The sequence below is a fragment of the Paramisgurnus dabryanus genome, chromosome 7 (genome assembly GCF_030506205.2).
Source record: "Paramisgurnus dabryanus chromosome 7, PD_genome_1.1, whole genome shotgun sequence".
Classification (NCBI taxonomy): Eukaryota; Metazoa; Chordata; class Actinopteri; order Cypriniformes; family Cobitidae; genus Paramisgurnus; species Paramisgurnus dabryanus.
Window position 1 is genome coordinate 14,944,971 of NC_133343.1, and position 15,561 is coordinate 14,960,531.

General features: G+C 34.2%; 1 protein-coding gene across 1 annotated transcript; it reads left to right on the top strand.

The window, feature by feature from the left end:
• The first annotated feature begins 410 nt into the window (after positions 1-410).
• Positions 411-10,856, top strand: barhl2 (BarH-like homeobox 2). The gene is made up of 3 exons (XM_065240312.2): positions 411-1,212; positions 9,289-9,514; positions 10,341-10,856. The coding sequence occupies exons 1-3, from the start codon at positions 675-677 to the stop codon at positions 10,654-10,656; spliced, it is 1,080 nt and encodes a 359-aa protein (XP_065096384.2). The 5' UTR covers positions 411-674; the 3' UTR covers positions 10,657-10,856.
• The last annotated feature ends 4,705 nt before the right edge of the window (positions 10,857-15,561 follow it).

Here is a 15,561-nt window from a genome sequence, read left to right on the forward strand (position 1 = left end):
CACTGGGTTATATTAATTTAATGCACTTACTTTCTGCCTTATTATTTTGTGGATCAAGTAGTACTTAAACCGTTGTTAGTTTACTAATTCAAATTACTTCCATTGATTACATGGTCAAATGTTAACATACATGTTTTAAAATACGTATTTATGTCTAATGAAAATGCCGTCGGAGACAGTAGCGGGGGAAAGGTTTCAAAGAGCAATCATTAGAAATCGATGAATCGTATGTGTAATGATAAGGTAAAAATCGGGTTGGACAGACGCGTTACCATGTAACCAATGAGAGGTGAGATGGGGAACATGAGAAGAGTGTTGTAATAATGGAGAAAATATGACGTCAATGTAGGAAGTCATGGTAGAGCAACACTACAACATTAAGACGCAAATGGGAGAGTGATGTCGAGAAGTTAGAGCATCCCAATCTCTCCACACTTCAACTTTAAAAGACATTTCAGTAATAATAATAGAAGGATGTAGACACAGCCCCACTTGTTTTCCACATTTCACCTCGATCTTGGATCGCATACTATATTTCTCTTTCCCAGGTAAAAGGATTTTTTATTGTTTATTTTGTACCTTTTCGTGATTTTGTAATGAGTTCTTTTTTTTTATTTAAAACAAATTCAGAAAAGTTATGATGGCGACGTAAATAACCAGCTTTTTCTTATACTATGGAAGGATCCACTGGGACTAATTTCGGAATAGACACTATTTTGTCCACATGCAGTTTTGGGAACTCAGTATTAACGAACGGAGATTTTCGTCTCAGTGACAATAACAGAACAACGGATTTCAAGAAGGTGACCCTATCACCGTGTTCGGAGATATACACTGTGGGAACAGTCCCTTCATCCCCAATCTCAGTCACGATGGAGCATCCCGAACCGCATCTGGTCCAAGACAGCCTTCAGCATCACAGTCACAGTCAGGCTCAGAGTTTGCAGCTCTCTCCCCAGCCTCGTCCGCTTGGGCAGGCTGACTGTGCCCCCAGGACTGTCACCTCTTCCTTTCTAATCAAAGACATTTTGGGCGATAGCAAACCGCTTGCAGCGTGCGCTCCTTACAGCACCAGCGTACAATCTCCACAACACAGCCCCAAAACAAAGAGTAGAATCTCCACGGACGGCATTAGGCATAAACTACAGCAAGATGAAAACAAAAGCAAAATGGACAAAAGAGATGACAATCAGAACGATTTAAAGTGTAACGGTAAGACACTGTGTTTTGCGTGCACAATAAATAAAAAATAATAAACACATAAAAAGGAAACCACTTACAGTGTCCGCGTAGCATGCATATCAAATATACACATTGTTTATTTGTATGATGGTACTTAAATGCACTACATAATGAACATTGCAATAATGTAAACCAGTAAATGAACTGACAAAGAATATAGGCCTATAGATACGTTTAAATGGCTTTGAAGACTAGTGTAAAGACTGTGTAGTTTAATTTGCAAATCAGACCTTTTTAAACCAGAATCTTTAGAATTCCACTGTTATGGAATGCTGTGGGTCATGAATGTATTGAATTACCAATATTTTGAAATAAATAACATTTAAATGTTTTTTTAAATAATAAACATTGTGAATCCATCATTGGAGTATTATTTGCAATCAATAGTAATAAATACCTTGAACTTCTTAGTTACATATTGTTCCAATGTAATTTGAAATTATACACTATATACACTGTAACCTTTACTATGATCTTATTTTTTTTTATATTTTAACACTAAAAAAATATTAAGTAGATTTGAAAGCTGTAAAATCTAGTAAAATATCAGTATCACAAATTAAATTGAGTAAATGTAATGAAAAATATTAAAGCAAAGCAATAGTTTTTATTAGTGAAGTACACAAAAAATAGTAGATATCATCAAATATCTTAATGTGATGCAATAGAAATCCTAAGTCAAGTTTACTATAAAAAAAAGAGTAAATATAATTAAAACATTTTACTTAGATGTAGCTGGAGATTTTGTGAATATTATTCAACTATAGAAATTCGTTTTATTTACTTAATGTAAAGTGAATATAATTCATAATGGACCATCAATTATCAATAATAAACAAAGCAATTGTATACGTGTTAACATTTATTTGTCAAATTTGACAAGTAAAACACATGACATTAAGTCTACATTCACCATGATACACTCTGAAATGACAAACAGAATACATGTTACAAAAACAATGAGCTGAATAAACTCTAGAGGTCTCTCACAGCATGCAGTTAATCACATAACCTCCTCTTTCTAAACCCAGACAGGTGGATCAGCAGCATCTTGGACCAGCACACAATGTAAAGATAACGTTATTTAAATTAACATGTTTTTAATTTTGCATAGACCTTATAGTTTGCAGTCAGCTGAGAGTTATGATGAGATAGGTGAGATCAAAGCTTGGCGCAGTCTTTGGCCGGAGAGTTTGCGCGTGCAGAACAGGAGTGAAACGCCTCTGACACAAAAAGAAAAGAAAAGAAAGAATTTAGAGCTGAGAGATTATCAACATAATTGTATCTAATCGCGAGCTATGTACAGCTCCGTTGCAATCATAAATTGATTCGTTTACACACCTTTTAAATAGCCCAGCTGTATTTACACTTTGGTGACCTGAATAAATACGTTAAATAAAAATAGTCACAATTATTCTAGCAGTATGTGCACAGAAAGCTTTTACTGTAGCCTACACATGACAGTAGGACTACGGCTCAGAAAGTATTCACATAAATACACTTAAAGTTGTTTACACAAAGACACAGATAATATTTAATTATAAAAGTACATATTGTAAGTGTAAATAATAAACTCAACACTTACCAGGATTTTTGAGGAGTTTCTGAGTTCGCAAGTGTCCCCTGATTTAAAACCGCTGGCTTCGTGATTTACTTAATGTGATATACTTAATTTTTTGCCTACATTTATGTAACAACACAATTAAAGTTTGGCGTGAAACTTTATACTTTTTTAGGGTGATGTTTAATGCAAATAATATAGATTTAAAGGTAGTAAGAATGATAGTTTTTAAAACTTGCTTAATTAATGTTAAATACATGAAATATTAATTTGAAAAGAGAAATTCTTACAGTTTTAATAACGTATTTATATAAGTGTGGCATTCTCACATATATTGATTAAATAACTATTTACAAGAACTATGTAGAATATCTATTAGAAATAATCTTTTAGTTAAACATTTATTTTATTTGATGTGTAAACCTAAATAATATATTTACATTTTACACAAAAATATCTGTTAAATTTGTAGCCATTTATTTTGGTTTGTCTTAAATTACATAAGAACTGAAAACCCTGATGAGTTGACTTATCTTGTTTGATTGACTAAACTTGTTCCCTTATTAAGTTCACTTAACAGTTTAAGTTCAGTCTATGTGGCCACCAAGTTAAGTTCACCAAATCTGATTGTACAGTGCACATAAACAATTAAGTTCGATTTGTGTTCATAAAGGCTGAACTTAAATTGTCATTTAACTTTATATAACAATGTGTAATAAAACATATTCAGGACTGACTATATGTCAATCAGTGAATGAACTTAAAGGAATAGTCTACTCTTTTGCCATATTAAACTATGTTATTACCTCAACTTAGACGAATTAATACATATCTATCTTTTTTCAATGCGTGCAATGTACAGCGCGTCGTGAATGTGTTAGCATTTAGCCTAGACCCATTCTTTCCTATGGTACCAAACAGGGAAGCCACCAAACACTTCCGTGTTTTCCCTATTTAAAGACTGTTACATGAGGAGTTATACTAGTAAGTATGGTGCCACAAAATAAAACTTTTTTTGGTACCATAGGAATGAATGGGTCTAGGCTAAATGCTAACACATTAATAATGCGCTGTACAGTGCACACATTGAAAAAAGATAGGTATGTATTAATAAGTCTAGGTTGAGGTAATAACATAGTTTAATATGGCAAAAGAGTAGACTATTCCTTTAATTCTCCACAGAATTACACAACAAACTGCACTGTTCACATGTATCTTTATTATAGTGGAGAGAACTACAATGAATTTGAAATGCAGTGAAAGCATTTTGAACTGATAATTTTAAGTTAATTGCACTTGAATTCTTGAATTATATTGAAGTTAATAAGTTAAATAAACAAAGATAGTTAAGTTATGGAACCAAAATGCTAAATTTAAGTAATGATTTCTTGACTTTTTTTAAATACATACAACATTAGGGCTTTTAGTGAGTGACATTACAAGTTTTTATCAAGTTACTTTAGTGTTAAATTTTAGTCACTTAAGCCACTTAATATTTTTTTACAGTGTAGACATAAGTATTGGGACGCCCTCTTATAATGCAGTTTTATCTTATTCAGTATTTCCAATCAAAAGAAGTATAATTGCTATTCCACACAACATAATTTTAAAGAAGTTTGTTTTCATCTTTGTTTGCAACAGTTTTGGAAGGGCCTTTTCTGTTCCAAAATGTACTGTGTACCCCTGTGTAGAAGTCATTGATGAGTTTGGGTGATGAGTGTTTGGATCAAAGCCTGCAGATCATACACAAGGTGTTCAGCTAGGTTCAGGGGTGGGTCTTATGCACACCAGTCAAGTTCATTGGCGTTATGATTCGTGTTCACAAGAATGACAAAAGCAGTCAAACCGGTTCATTAGAAGGGAGCGTCCAAATATTTTTGTCGATATAGTGTATATATATTTAGCGCTGTCTTTTCGTTCAATTTTAAACATAAAGGTGCTTGAAAGGTTCTTCACAGCAATGCCATGGAAGAATTTTTTTTAGGTTTCACAAAGAACCACCTAGACAGGCAGCCTATAATCCATTTTACCTATGTTTTTTTAAAATATGAATATAAAAAAACACATTCATTTTTTTGTAGTATTTTTGTCTATGTCTTGTAATATTAAGTTTAATTGCAATACCTGTTATGGTATTATTTCAAAATCATAATTCTTAATTTCCCGAATTATTATTATTAATGTTAATTAAACTTTGCATTGAAGTTTAAATGTTTTATAACTTTGAGGCACATGCATGTCATATTTTTCATAATCATTCAAAAGAAACTGAACACATTTTCCACATTAAAACTAATCAAAGCTAAAATCTAAAGCAATTATAATATATATATATATATATATATATATATATATATATATATATATATATATATATATATATATATATATATATATATAAGGTAGACAGAAATGCGGCCATTAAGCTTAATAAATGCGTGAACTAATGAACAACAGTTTGTTTATATACACTGCAAAAAATTACTTTACTTTGTTTTTAGTACAAATATATATGTAAATTATTAAAATAGGATGCATTTTCTTGATGAGCAAAATGACCTAAGAAAATGTGTCTAGTTTTTAGACCAAAAATGATACAATTTAAGTGAATTTGTCCTGAAAAAAATATATATCTGCCAATGGGGTGAGAAAAAAATCTTGAAATAAGTTAACTTTTTTTTCTTGAACAATAAATTCAAGAAAACTTTTCTCACCTCATTGGCAGATATTTTTGCTTGTTTTAACCACAATTTTACTTAAAATATACACTGCAAAAATGACTTTAGTATTTACTAAGTGTAATGCACAGCCAAGCCAGGTGACTTGGACGACCCACCTTATAGGGGTATATAAGGGGTACGACGCACTTATTGGGAACGCCTGATATAAACAACCAACCCAGTCTCCTGAGGTTGCGTATAAATAGCACGAAGTGTAAAACTCGTGCAATACATACGCCAAATTCCACTTTGGCGTGCATATGATACGCAAGTCCTCCCCATTCACTTAAACGGGGCATCTTTTTTTGTCGTTTTATTTATTGGTTTCTCAATTTTTTTCTGTTTTTTAAACCATTTTCGCTTGGGTTTAGGGTTAGATTTTAGATTTGCTTAATGAGGTTATTTAATATACAGGTTTCTCAATGTTTTTGTCCATATTTAAGCCATGGTCGCTTGGAGTTGGGGTTAGAGTTGGGGTTTGGGTTAGGATGTCATTTTTATATAACAAAAAGTTGTTCTAAACCTAAACCCAAGCGAAAATGGTAAAAAATAGCAAAAAAATTGAGAAACTAATAAATAAAACGACAAAAAAAGATGCCCCGTTTAAGTGAATGGGGAGGACTTGCGTATCATATGCACGCCAAAGTGGAATTTGGCGTATGTATTGCACGAGTACGTTTGGACATTAAGTTGCGGGTTTTGCACGGGTTTGATATAATGTTGAAAATAAAATATCCAATGCTGGATTTAGTTGTTTGCAATTTGAAATATTTTTACAAGATAGTCCTAATAAATTTAATTTGAACTATTTCTGAAATGTTTCTTTTATAAATAACATGCTATCTCATATTACGAAGCGAAGTAGGCTACCTGCTGCATATAGTGAACAATTGATTTTCGAGCGATCGATATCAACCAAAGCACCATCGGAATGGACGGAATCCTGGTAACGTCGTATCAGAGCCGGCCCAGCCACTAAACGACACTTGCAGTTGCAAAGGGCCCCGTGGCCAGCAGAGGGCCCCATAGAGTCACTGCCAGCTAGTGGTTGAAAAAAAAATTATACATCAAAAGTAACATAAAATAAATAAAAAGAAATGGATCTACAGCGCTCTTTATCGGGCATCATAATAAGCACAGTTGTTTTTATTTAGTTCTTTATTATGGCGAGTTCCCCGCTAATCTTGACCCTGACTGACCCTATGATGTCACTCATCACCTGATCATTGTCTGTCAGACTACGCTTGTTTGAGATGCAGCTTGCCTTGCCTGGAATTTAGACGAGCGCATACGGCTGCAGTAAGGGGATGAGTGGAAAAACTGCAGGCAAGGCGGAGGTGGTGTTTTGCGGCTTTGTTGTGGACTGCAAACATCAGCAATGGAAGAGATCGCGTTCGCGTATTTTATCTCGGATTAAATAGATGCAACTGAAATACCAACAAATGCATTTACATTAAGATGTTTATAAGGAGAATCAACAAAGGTGAACTGTTCATTACTGGAAGGCTACTTAGTAAATTTTGGGATGTAATCTAAGTCTAAATTCGTTTTTGTGTAAAATATAAACAGCTCACAGTACAACTAATCCAACACCAATACAAAAGTTTAAAGGAATTAATAAAAAATATGAATGTCATAAGTCAAGAACAAGTTGAAAAACGCATCTCGTGCTGATCACCGGTGATCGGATATGCGCAGATTTAGCTCATATCAAACAAGCCTATTTACTATTGTTATGCTATTTACGTAAGGGATAATATATAGTGAGGCGGTTGTTATAGCGAATGTTAGCTACTTTTAATCTTGTTTGTGGTGTTTAAGATATTATGGTTAATGTTGTTTATTTGAAAAATTTTAACATTTCAGTGTTCTATTTATTATTTTATATAATATTTTATTTAAATGTTATTCTATTTACTCTGTTTCATTCAAATTATATATAGGCTGTTGTTTGTGCCTCTTAAACTCTGGTGTCAATTAAAGATGTTTCTTTGATGGTCAGTGAAAATCACTTTATCAGTCTTTTTATTCAGCAAGTTCATCAGGGTGTGTTCATTGCACTGCACTGCCATTTAGTTTAGTGGTATCATATTTTTCCTGTAAGATAAAACATGGAACTCAAATCAAGAACTCAAGGGGGCAATTTCCCTGACAGAAATTGAACTAGACCTAGACTAAAATAAAAGTAGGCTAAGAGCTGTCCAAATTGAAAAAAAGCTTGCACTGACATATCTTAAAATACACCAGTGCCCTTTCTTTTGCCTCAAAATGCACACAAATAATGTTTTTAGTAAGGCATGTTTGTAAAAATTGGTTATGTTTTCTAATTAAACTAAGGCAGAGTCCTGGCTTAAGATAATCCCTGTCCGGGACCACCCCAAGGTCTTTTATTGTCATTCTGTAGGCTACATGCCACATAAGAACGTACTCAGGACCAGCAGTGTAAAAAAGATCATTAACATACAGTATACATATAATAATTAAAAAACATAATTTGAAAGACAAAATAAAAAAAATAACATAGTAGATATATTATGTACAGTATAGTTATAAGGTAGTCATTTCTTTTCTTTAGGCCTTACTTAAAACGGTCAAATGGGCCCCCGACCAAATTGTGCTTAGGGCCCCTGAAGGTAAAGCCTACCTTAGAAAATATAGCCTACCTTAAGAAACCCGCTTAGGTACAGTTCGGGAAACACGCATACAAAAAGATATACATGTAGTTAAGTTTTACCTTAAGAGTCTTCTTAGCGCGCTAAGAGACAACGTTATCGGGAAACGCGGCCCATTTAGAAAGAAAAGGTTCTTTTATTTATGGCATCGTGAATCACCTTTATTTTTAAGAGTGTCGAGAACAAATAATCAACATAATATTGGTGAATTTTGCCCAATTCTACTTGGTGGGTCAGTAAGAGAGATTATTGTTCCTCATTGAAGGGGGAGGGTATTCGGAACCCAGTAATGACTGCATCTGGGTTGGGATTGCCATATCGATTCTGCGCTTTACTTTCTTAAAATCGAAGTGTCTTGAAATCTAAAGCGATCCCATTTTGTTGGAACAGTGATGTTTGTGTTCTAGATGTTTTGTGTGTGTGTGTGTGTGTGTGTGTGTGTGTGCGCGTGTGTGTGTGTGTGTGTGTGTGTGTGTGTGTGTACCTGGTAATTATCACGTTGTGGGGACCAATTGTCCCCAGAAAGATAGGAATACCAGTGTTTTTGTGACCTTGTGGGGACATTTTGATGTCCCCATGAGGAAACAAGCTTATAAATCAAACAAGATGATGTTTATTGAAAATCTAAGGTACAAGAAAGGTTTTTGTGATGGTTGGGGTTAGGGAATGGGGCAGGTAAGGGGAATAGAATATACAGTTTGTATGGTATAAAATGCATTACGTCTATGGAATGTCCCCACAAAACATGGAAACCAGAATGTGTGTGTGTGTGTGTGTGTGTGTGTGTGTGTGTGTGTGCGCGTGCGTGCGTGCGTGCGTGCGTGCGTGCGTGCGTGTGTGTGTGTGTTCTAGATGTTCTGGGACTTTTTCTAAAGATGATGGTGTACTTAAAATGTACTTAAAATTTAAATAACTCTTTATACAAACATTCGAGTATAATTAAGTAAATCAAAAAGCAATAATATTATTTAAAGTAACGTTTTGTAATTTGAATTAACTCAGTAAATACATTAAACATAAACACAAAATGTTTTATAAAATTGTATTTTAAAATTGTTATATACTTTTTTGTTAACTTTGTATAACGTTTCAGGAACTAAAGAAGAGGGCGATCGGGAAATTTCCAGTTCCAGAGACAGTCCGTCCGTTCGCTCTAAGAAACCTCGTAAAGCGCGGACGGCCTTCTCCGACCATCAGCTCAACCAGCTGGAGCGCAGTTTCGAGAGACAGAAATACCTCAGTGTACAGGACCGAATGGACCTGGCAGCAGCCCTAAACCTCACAGACACACAAGTCAAGACCTGGTACCAAAATCGACGGTAATATTCCAAAATCATGTAATAATAATAATAATAATAATAATTATTATTATTATTATTATAAATGTTGTTTTGCACCTACCATGTCTGATGTCACGAGTTGGAAGGAGAATTAGGCTATGCATTTAGTCTTCAGGACATTTTGTACAAAATTATAAAAGTTTAAATGTATACATTTTTGGTTAGTCCGAAGACTTTGTGGACTTACAATTTTGTCTAGAATTTGTGATTCACAATTTTGTCATAAAATAATTGTATCTTATATGCTTGTACGTGGTTAATTGTAATCAGTACTTTTTAAAGAATATTTTCTGTCTCTGTTCATCCTAAAATATACATATTTTTAATGTATAGTTGTGCATTAAAACAATACATTTTACGCATGCAACCTACTGATGTTAAAAGTACATTGCATTTTTGTATACAATTTTCAAACTTTCCAGTAAATATTGGAAGCTGAGCTAGAAAAAAATGGCCTATTTATCTTTTTAAAAAGTATATATCATATTCCAAATTCTTCCTGCATAACTGTTATTTTTAGTTCATTATTTAGTTAGCCAAATTAAGTTAATCTTAATATATTAAGTTACACTTAGTTATGTTGTGACAGAAATCACCATGCACGTCCCGAATAATTTAAATACCCAATGTGGATAGCTTATGCATTTATCTCTTTATCTCTATGAATTTGGCAGAGACTTTTATCCAAACCGACTTGCAGTGCATTACAAAACATTACCTTTTTTGCGATGGTAGCAATGCCCTAGAAAATGAGCTACGGAAACAACATAGCGCGTGTGATTTTTTTTGTTTGATCTCATTACAGGACGAAATGGAAAAGACAGACGGTTGTCGGATTGGAACTACTTGCCGAAGCTGGAAATTATTCGGCCTTACAGAGAATGTTCACGTCCCCGTATTTTTATCACCCAAGCTTGTTAGGGTCCGTAGACAGCACGACAGCGGCCGCCGCAACCGCCGCTGCAATGTACAGCAGTATGTACCGGACTCCGTCAACACCGCATACATCTCTCCAGAGATCGCTCGTCCCTAGAGTGCTCATTCATGGCCTAGGGCCAGGGGGACAACCGGCACTAAACCCCATAGCAAACCCAATACCGGGCGCACCGCATCCTCGGTAAAATTTTGAGAGACACTGAGAGACATATGTATCGCAAATGATGTGAGGGACTGCGCTGAGCTTTAACAAGAAGCATTTTTCTCCAAAAACACTGAGAGAAATTTATCTAAAAAATATATTGACAAGTGCTGACTTGTTGGCCAAATCAAATCAAACCAAACCAAACCAAATGAGCCTGTGACCGTGACAGTAAAAGGACTGTTAATTTGTCAGATTGTACGCTTTGTCTTTTTTGTACAAATACAATTATACTAGTACATACGCTTATAAAGTGTATTATATGAAGAGGGTGAAATAAAGACAAAATGGAAAAAAATTGATTTCTGCCTCCCGTCGTTTTAAATAATTTCTCACAATTGCATAGTAATTGGGATTGAGACGGGTCTGCTATATGAGAAAGGATGGTTTAATGCTTTGCCCTGGGAATAGCAAAGCTGCTTCCATCTGGCAGCTGTTCTATAATGTGAAGCGCCGTGTACAGACAGCAGGCGTGGGTCTTCTCAGAGTAATTTTAAAGAAACATTTTATTTAAACAATTAAAGACGTCTGTAGAGGCATCTCGATAATAACTTTTGCTATTTCTCATTTGTTTTATTCATTTTACAGTAAGCATAAACTTGTCCCCAACTTTCTCTTCAAATAACCGTTAAAATGTATGTTTGTCTTTTCCCCTCAGATTTCATTCCCGCTTTCTGCGTAAAATGCATACCAACCACTTTGCTGAATAATAATGATGTATCAGCTCGTGGGTGTGTATAAACCCTCACGACTTCGACGCTAGTGAAAACAATGCCCACATACAACAAATATAAATCAAAATATGCATATTAAAGGAATACGGTTTACACTAAATAAACACGATAACATAATATAATTACTGTTAAATAGATTCGTCCCAGGGCGTGTTTGCTAGCACTCATGAAAGTGGAGAATAGGTCGACGATTTAATTCTTGTTAAGGCAAAACTTTTCCATGCCGTCTGAAACGACGTGGCATGTACATGTCACTACTTCACTCTCTCCATAATTATAAATAAAGAAAAATAAATAAACTTAACAAAAAAAAAACGTATTAAAATAAAAAGCAATTAAAAGGGAAATCATGCTAAGCAAGTCAGAAAGATGACAATGAATAACAATTACGCAGGTAAAGTAGATCTCATTAGTCCATTTACATTTACATGGAAGTATTTAGCAGACGCTTTTATCCAAAACGATTTACAAATTACCGTGTGTGTGTGTGTGTGTGTGTGTGTGTGTGTGTGTGTGTGTGTGTGTGTGTGTATATATATATATATATATATATATATATATATATATATATATATATATATATATATATATATATATATATATATATATATATAGTGCAGTTGATGCAAGTTCCGGTAATATATATACAATATATATATGCTAAGAAATAAAAAAAATTATCGAATCTATGACTGTTCTAAACCCTATAATAGGATAATATGCTCATAATATGCTCATAATGAGGGGTAATGGATTTCTAATATTAAATTCTTAAATATTAAATAAGACAGCTGTCATTTTTCAAATGCTCATCCATTTAAATGGCATATTAAAACTAAGCTATAATTTATATGATGAAACACGAAAAAAACCTGAGGCACAGTGTAGTTCTCAAAGTCAAGTAAAAATGTTTTATATGTTGTTCAACTGTGCTTTGCACCAAAAGTATAGAGTATTAGAGTAAAACAGTGAACAAAATTGGGAGAGGAAGCGGGTTGGGTAATACCAACTTGTCGGTGCGGGGGTACATAACAGATTATTTAAAATATAATACTATCTTTCTTGCTGGCAAATTAAATTAATAAAGAAAACGAACAAAAGTGTTTATTCTTAATATTTCATATTTATTTTAATCTGAATGATGTGATGATACACTCTAAAAAAACAAACGGTGCTATATAGCACCAAAACTGTTGCTTTGATCGTAACCATAGAAGAACCGTTTTTAGTGCCATATAGACGGGTTGCACGGCGACGTCACTAACTGGTTGCGCGCGCAACCGAGGGGCAGAAAGAAGAGACGTGCATTGTGTTGTATGCTAGTAGCGGTGTCTGTAAGTCAAAATGCCAAGGAATTTTTGCGTGGAAAATAGTACCAACAGAGTCAGTGCTGGGTGCCTGATGTTAACATACCAGTAGATGCGACTATTACGTTACTAGCATTATAATTATAAAATTATAATTCATACATGTATCACAGTAACACTGCAAAAATAAAGACAGAAAAACAGATACAACTAAAATCAAGTCTTATTTATGTACAAACATTAAAGAACGCTTCAATAATTAAGGTTGTTGCAGTAGCAGATCAGCTCACTAATCGGTCTTTCTGCCCCTTGGTTGCGCGCGCACCCTGCAATGTTTGTAAACTTGCAACCCCTCTATAGCACCGGTGAAGCACCAGTGAAGCACCTGTGTAGAATAACAGAACCATATAGTGCTTTGTAGAACCATATGTGGTGCTATAGTGGTGCTATATGGCCCCTATATGGTTCTACACAGGTGCTACACAGGTGCTTCACCGGTGCTATGGCACTAAAATGGTTATTCTATGGTTACGATCCAAAGCAACAGTTTTGGTGCAATATAGCACCGTTTGTTTTTTTAGAGTGTATGGGGGGTTATATTAGCTGGATTTGATGACCCCCGTAACCCCCGTGCAAATTACACGCATGAGTATTAGTCAAATTGCTAAAAGTATATTTTAAAACATACAAGCAATGCTTGACAGCATCCTCAAAACATTGTAGGCCAGTAACTGATCAATTTGTGATGGCCTTCTGACCATGATCTTTTCATTTTATTTAAGCTATAGTTTCATTTCACTTCAAATGGGCAAAAATTAGAGGAGTCAGACACTGGCAAGAAGATAGGCTGTGCATGGGGGATAGGTGTTGAAATATATTGAAAGATGTTCAGACCTTTCATTTAAATGACACACAACACGGAACAGATTGCTGCAAGGAGTTGATTTGTTGTTGTTGCTTCCAGGAGTAAGGTTTTGTAATTGCCACATTTCCAGCTGATGTCATGTTAAGGATGTCTTACTTATTATACTAATGAGGAAAAAGCGCTAACTCTCAGAGGCCTAGTCATTACCACTTTACTCACTTTCACTTTAGCACACCAGGTCACCACCATCTTTCATTTTCAAACAGCAGGGAAACATCAAGTCAAACCTCTCCAAGATGTTAATGATGCACGGTCACTCACTGAAACTTTGTAAAAGAACAGTCAGTAGTGTGGGATTTAAATCACCAAGGCCCAAGTCATGGCAGTGCCTCACTAAACAGCACGGAAGCGGCACATTAAGCATCTGGGTGTCACTTAATTATCATGGGCTTGATTCTTAATCTTGCCCTGTGGTAATGGGGAGGTGTCAAGATGATGAATTTTAAGATGGTAGGTTTGTCATTGTGCACATTTTCAATGCTGGAGAACAAGGAATTATTGTAACAAGGTTATAATCATTTAAAGTGTGAAAGAGGATTTCTGCCAAGAGGCAAATACGCTTGACAGGCATCATGGTGTACCTTTGCATTCATAGCCAGTTTTAACATTTACTAAAAGCGTAAAATGGACTAATATCTCATGTGCATACTTTTGAAAGCAGAAAAATAGTGTCAGAATAATATTTATTATTGACCCCTCTGCCCCTAAGAATTCATCTGATTTAACACTCAGTTTAAAATATGTTTTATCAAGATTGATATATATGGGCACTTTCAACAGAAAATCTGACCGTTGTTTGCTGATAGTTAACTAAGCTATATTTTATAATATAACAATGCAATTACACTTAACAAAAATAAACTGTCATTTATCTTTCAAAACTAAATTCAGTAAAATAACAAAAAAAGTAGCAAGAGTATTGGTATTACTTTCATAGTCTTCTATTAAAAACATGATATTATTTTTATAAAAAAGTAAAAGAAATGGCAAGGAAGAAATACAATTGAACAGTTTGGCTGAGTTAATCAAATAACTTAATTCTGGTTTAAAAGTCTAAAAAAGTATTTGGATTACCCATAACCAATAATTACTTCAAATCTGTTTCAACACTGACCACATGGACAATAGAAATAATACTTTTAAAATCTTCAATTTATTTTACACTTACTTTGTATTTGAGTTAAAAATTGAATTGTTTAGCCAATTAAGCACAGCATTATTAATTTACACAAAAATGTATAGATATAATATAAACTGGCAGAACAATAATAACAGAGACTGTCCTCCAAAAAATAACAACCTCATAAGTGGTTTGTGTAAGCACCTTATTACGATGTAAAGTGGGAGTAGCTTATAAATACAACCTGTTGTTACGTTTCAAGTTTGTTTCCTTATATATCAGATTAGACACATTTAATTTTATGATTTTGTAAATGTAGAAAGGGTTTATTAAACATTTGTGGTTTTAAAGATATCTTGGAGCATCTAACCCCACCCTCACCCTTACCCTAAAGCCAACTATTTCTCAACCATATAAAATGTCCGGATCTGATATTTACAGCGGATTGTCATCACTTTTGCATTTTTTCTTCAAATAAATTGATCGTTTGACCTTTGTACACTTGGTATATTTTAAGTACATTATCAAAAGTTGTGACTGTTTTGTATGCTGTGTTTATATCATATAATAAATAAATGGGTACGGTGTTTGCTCTAAATGCCTGAATAGTGTAATGAAGTACAATGAATCATGGTGGTTTGAAAATGTTATCCCTGTACATGTCATCATAGCAAAATTATACCCCAAAATATAATTTTATGCCCTAATATATAAAGTTTCACCTGCTGCCGGTAGAGACACTAATTAAGTAAATGCATCTTTTGGTCGTATATGGTGAAATGGACAAACGACCAAAGCAATC